Genomic DNA, 5,000 nt, shown 5'->3' with positions numbered 1-5,000 from the left:
GCGAAATCATACAAAGACAATTGCTTCTGACCGGCCGGGAATCGAACCCTAGTCCAGGAAACTTGTATGAACAGTGACATACCACTTTTGAAATCTTAGGGACCAATTCTGCTATTCTTAATGTCCATCTATTATCTGTCATTCCCATTATATGTCCTGTCCATGTCCATTTCTTTTTCTTACATGTGTTAGAATATCCTTTACTAAAGTTTGCTCTCGTATCCATGTTGCTCTTTTTCTGTCTTGTAATTTTATTCCCATCATTATTCTCTCCACAGCTCTTTGAGTTGTAACTAACTTATGTTCTAAGGCTTTAATAAGGCTCCGAGTTTCTGATGCGTAAGTTAATACTGATAGAACCATCTCATTCAATACTTTTTTTTTAGAGAAAGTGGCACTTAACATTTCATAACTGTTATAACTTAACAGCAATGTTCATTCCTTTTAGGACCATCTCATTTTATACTTTTCTTTTTAGAGAAAGTGGTATTTTATTTTTCATAACTGTTATACCTTACGAGCTGTGTTCATCTCTTGTAGAACCATCTCATTTAATACTTTTCTTTTTAGAGAAAGTGGCATTTTACATTTCATAACTGTTATACCTTACGAGGTATGTTCATTCCTAGTAGAACCATCTCATTTAATACTTTCCTTTTTAGAGAAAGAGGCATTTTACATATCATAACTGTTATACCTTACGAGCTATGTTCATTCCTTATAGGACCAGCTCATTTAATACTTTTCTTTTTAGAGAAAATGGTATTTTACTTTTCATAACTGTTTTACCTTACGAGCTGTGTTCATCTCTTGTAGAACCATTTCATTTAATACTTTTCTTTTTAGAGAAAGTGGCATTTTACATTTTATAACTGTTATACCTTACGAGGTATGTTCATTCCTAGTAGAACCATCTCATTTAATACTTTCCTTTTTAGAGAAAGTGGCATTTTACATTTCATAACGGTTATACCTTACGAGCTATGTTCATTCCTTATAGGACCAGCTCATTTAATACTTTTCTTTTTAGAGAAAGGGGCATTTTACATTTCATAACTGTTATACCTTACGAGCTATGTTCATTCCTTATAGGACCAGCTCATTTAATACTTTTCTTTTTAGAGAAAGGGGCATTTTACATTTCATAACTGTTATACCTTACGAGCTATGTTCATTCCTTGCAGATTTCGCAGCCCCGATAGCTTTCGAGTACAGCAGTTGGGAGACGGATAAAGTCATTTTTGGGGAACTGATAAGAAACCTGTGTCTGGCAATGGCAGCCGTACTCATCATGACTCTCATTCTCCTGGCCAACGTCATGGCTTCAATCTACGTCCTTCTCAGCGTTGCCTTGACGCTCGTGAGAAACATTACTCATCCACAGATTACTCTTCATCTTTCAAATGATTCCATTCAACTTTCTCGTATTTGCAAACAAATGCCTGCTTCTGTTATGAAGTGGCTTGATTTTTTTTAATTAAGTTTGATTTCTTATTTCTTAAGGTTCATGTTTTTCCATGTTTACTTGGGCGATTTTACATTAATTATGTCCAAATAACTTTTTTTTTTAACTCTGTAGATATTGTTAAATGCCCAAAGTTCCCCTTCTTTAAACTCCAGCGATTTTGATTTGATAAAAATCTTTGTAACTACAAATATATGTGCATGAATAAGGTATATATGGTAGTTTGACATTAGTTTTGCACATAATGTTCTATGATTTCAAATTCTAACTCACAAATGAGGCATTTGGAATACATTGAGCAATTTGCACTCAAAGTAATAAGTACACATAATCAAACCAGTAACCAAATGCATTTATTTAGTACAGGGAACTTTAGACTATATGCATTCACCTAACTCCTTCGTTTTCAAGATACGAAACCAGTATTGACTGATTTTTATATAATCTAGCTATATACCTACCAGTAAACATAACGTATACACATATATTGCAGATAGGTAGATAGATAGATAGATAGATAAAAGCTGCATGTGCATATGAATGGTTTCTTTAGTATAGGGAACTTTAGACTATATGCATTCACCCAACTCCTTGGTCTCAAGATACGAAACCAATATTGACTGATTTTTATATAATCTAGCTATATACCTACCACTAAACATAATGTATACACACAAATTGCAGATATATAGATAGATAGATAGATAGATAAACAGATAGATAGATAGATAGATAGATAAAAGCTGCGTGTGCATATAAAGGGTTTCTTTAGTACATGGAACTCTAGACTTTATGCATTCACCCAACTCCTTGGTTCCAAGATACGAAATTAATGTTGACTGATTTGCATATCATCTAGCTACCTATCTACTTACCAATATATATATTTTATACACACATATTGTAGATAGATAGATAGATAGATAAAAGCAGCGTGTGCATATAAATGGTATATTCAGTACATGAAACTCTAGACTATATGCATTCACACAACTCCTTTGTCTCAAGATACGAAACCAATATTGACTGATTTCTATATAATCTAGCTATCTATCTACCTACCAATATACATAATGTATACACATATTGTAGATAGATAGATAGATAGATAGATAGATAAATAAAACGCCTGTGTGCATAATATGATGCTTATTTTACTTTTTAGCTTGACGTGATGGCTCTTATGACTTGGTGGGGATTAACGGTAGATATCATCACTTGCATCAATCTCGTGTTGTGCATTGGACTCTGCGTCGATTATTCAGCCCATATTGCTTTGCATTTTCTTCAGGTAAAGATACTCTCTCTCTCTCTCTCTCTCTCTCTCTCTCTCTCTCTCTCTCTCTCTCTCTCCTCTCTCTCTCTCTCTCTCTCTCTTTTGAGTAACATCAGCTGATCCCATCCCGACATATCTGTCAACCTGTTTCAGTACCACATAATGTTATCTCTCTCTCTCTCTCTCTCTCTCTCTCTCTCCTCTCTCTCTCTCTCTCTCAAATCTTGATTTACGAGTATTATGTTCCCTAGTCTTGGGTAGTGCCATAGCCTCTGTACCATGGTCTTCCACTGTCTTAGGTCAGAGTTCTCTTGCTTGAGGGTACATTCGGGCACACTATTCTATCTGTTTCCTTATTTCCTTTCCTCATTGGGCTATTCTCCCTGTTGAAGCCCTTGTGCTTATAGCATCCTGCTTTCCCAACTACGGGATGTAGCTTGGATAATAATAATAATAATAATAATAATAATAATAATAATAATAATAATAATAATAATATCTTATTAATTTTCTTCTTGTTTTAAAATATCTTTATAATTTATATATGAAAGATCTGATGTTACTGTTCTTAGAACATTTTATTTTGATCATTTATTACTTCTCTTGTAGGTCATTTTTTTCTTTTTTTTTTCCTTTCCTCACTGGGCTATTTTCCCTGCTTGAACCCTTGGCTTTGTAGCATCTTGCTTTTCCAACTTGGGTTAGGCTTTAGTTTGTCATAATAATAATAATAATAAATAATAATAATAATATCCTTAAACATTTTCAGTGAAGTGATAAAGATAATGAGCAATACGATAGTATATATATATATATATATATATATATATATATATATATATATATATATATATATATATATATATATATATACATATATATATACATACAGTAATCCCCTCTTTTTTCTGCACTCTTACCAGGTCAAAGGTGACCGTAACGAAAGAGTGAGACAATCTGTGAGGGACATGGGACCCCCTGTCATCAATGGCGCCTTCTCCACCTTTTTAGCCTTCGTCCTTCTGGCTAATTCAGATTCACACGTTTTCCTATCGTTCTTCAAGGTAAGAAGTTCCAAGGCAGCGTTTTTATTTCAATTCTCTGGTTTTCATTAAGATATGTCTACTGTAAGCTCTAGAGCCTTTGAAAATGCGGCCCCGAGACTATACAATAGGCTCCCACGAGACATCCGAATAATTGAAGATATTAAGGCTTTCAAGGGGAAACTGAAGACTTTCTTATTTCATCAGTGGTATAACAGTGATGGTTTAACAGTAAATGAACAATACGCGATATGAAACGTTAAATACTCTGAACGAACAAGGTAAAATGACAGTGAGGTCCTGTAGAGAGTGGGGTTCCAATGCTGTATGGGACCGGAAAAAGCAGCCGTTAAAGTAAAGCAAGTAAGAGGAAACTGAAAACTCTTATTTTTTGAGTGTTTTGACAGTGATGATCAAACAGTAAGCGAATAATACGCATTGTAAAATGTTAAATACTCCCGAATGAACATCATAAAACAACCGTGGAGGTCCTGTGGAGAGTAGTGTTCCCTTGCTGTACAGGACGAGATAGGAAGCCCTTAAAGTAAAGTAAAGTATGTATCCAGATCGCTAGGTTATTCACTCGACATTCGATATTTTCCTCTTTTTTCTAATTCGTGACCACATGGCTGTTTACAAGATTATATGGCAGACTCAGTGTTTTTAGATTGGGAAATTATTTGGTGTGATAAAAACAGCAGAGAGAGAGAGAGAGAGAGAGAGAGAGAGAGAGAGAGAGAGAGAGAGAGAGAGAGAGAGAGAGAGAGAGAATCTTTAACAGGTGGTTTAACAGCTATACCTCTGAAACAATCTTTAACATTTGCACATCTGTAACGAATTTTTAACTCATGTTATAACAGTTGCACCTCTGAAACAAATCTTTAACAGGTGTTTTAGCAGCGGCACATCTGAAACAAATCTTTAACAGGTGTATTAACACCTGCACATCTGAAACGAATCTTTAACAGGCGTATTAACAACTACACATCGGAAACGAATCTTTAACAGGTGTATTAACACCTGCACATCTCAAACAAATCTTTAACAGGTGATTTAACACCTGCAAATCTGAAACGAATCTTTAACATGTGTTTTAACATCTGTAAGAGACGCCCCCAGCAACCAGTAAGCAACAGTCTGTGCATGATAGTTAGTAATGGCGACAGGACATCTGTTCTTTATATAGCCGAGCATCATCACTGACCTTGAATGCCAA

At 34.8% G+C, this 5,000-nt stretch overlaps 1 protein-coding gene across 1 annotated transcript in view; it reads left to right on the top strand.

The window, feature by feature from the left end:
- The window catches only part of LOC137647166 (patched domain-containing protein 3-like), a 59,324-nt gene that overhangs the window by 49,413 nt on the left and 4,911 nt on the right, over nucleotides 1-5,000 (top strand). Inside the window, exons 17-19 of the mRNA XM_068380447.1 lie at nucleotides 1,185-1,360; nucleotides 2,631-2,756; nucleotides 3,665-3,805. Coding sequence (XP_068236548.1) covers nucleotides 1,185-1,360; nucleotides 2,631-2,756; nucleotides 3,665-3,805 — 443 coding nt within the window. The remainder of the gene's footprint in view (nucleotides 1-1,184; nucleotides 1,361-2,630; nucleotides 2,757-3,664; nucleotides 3,806-5,000) is intronic.

This window comes from Palaemon carinicauda, chromosome 9 (assembly GCF_036898095.1).
Source record: "Palaemon carinicauda isolate YSFRI2023 chromosome 9, ASM3689809v2, whole genome shotgun sequence".
In the NCBI taxonomy this organism is placed as follows: domain Eukaryota; kingdom Metazoa; phylum Arthropoda; class Malacostraca; order Decapoda; family Palaemonidae; genus Palaemon; species Palaemon carinicauda.
This window is presented reverse-complemented; position numbering and strand designations above follow the sequence as displayed.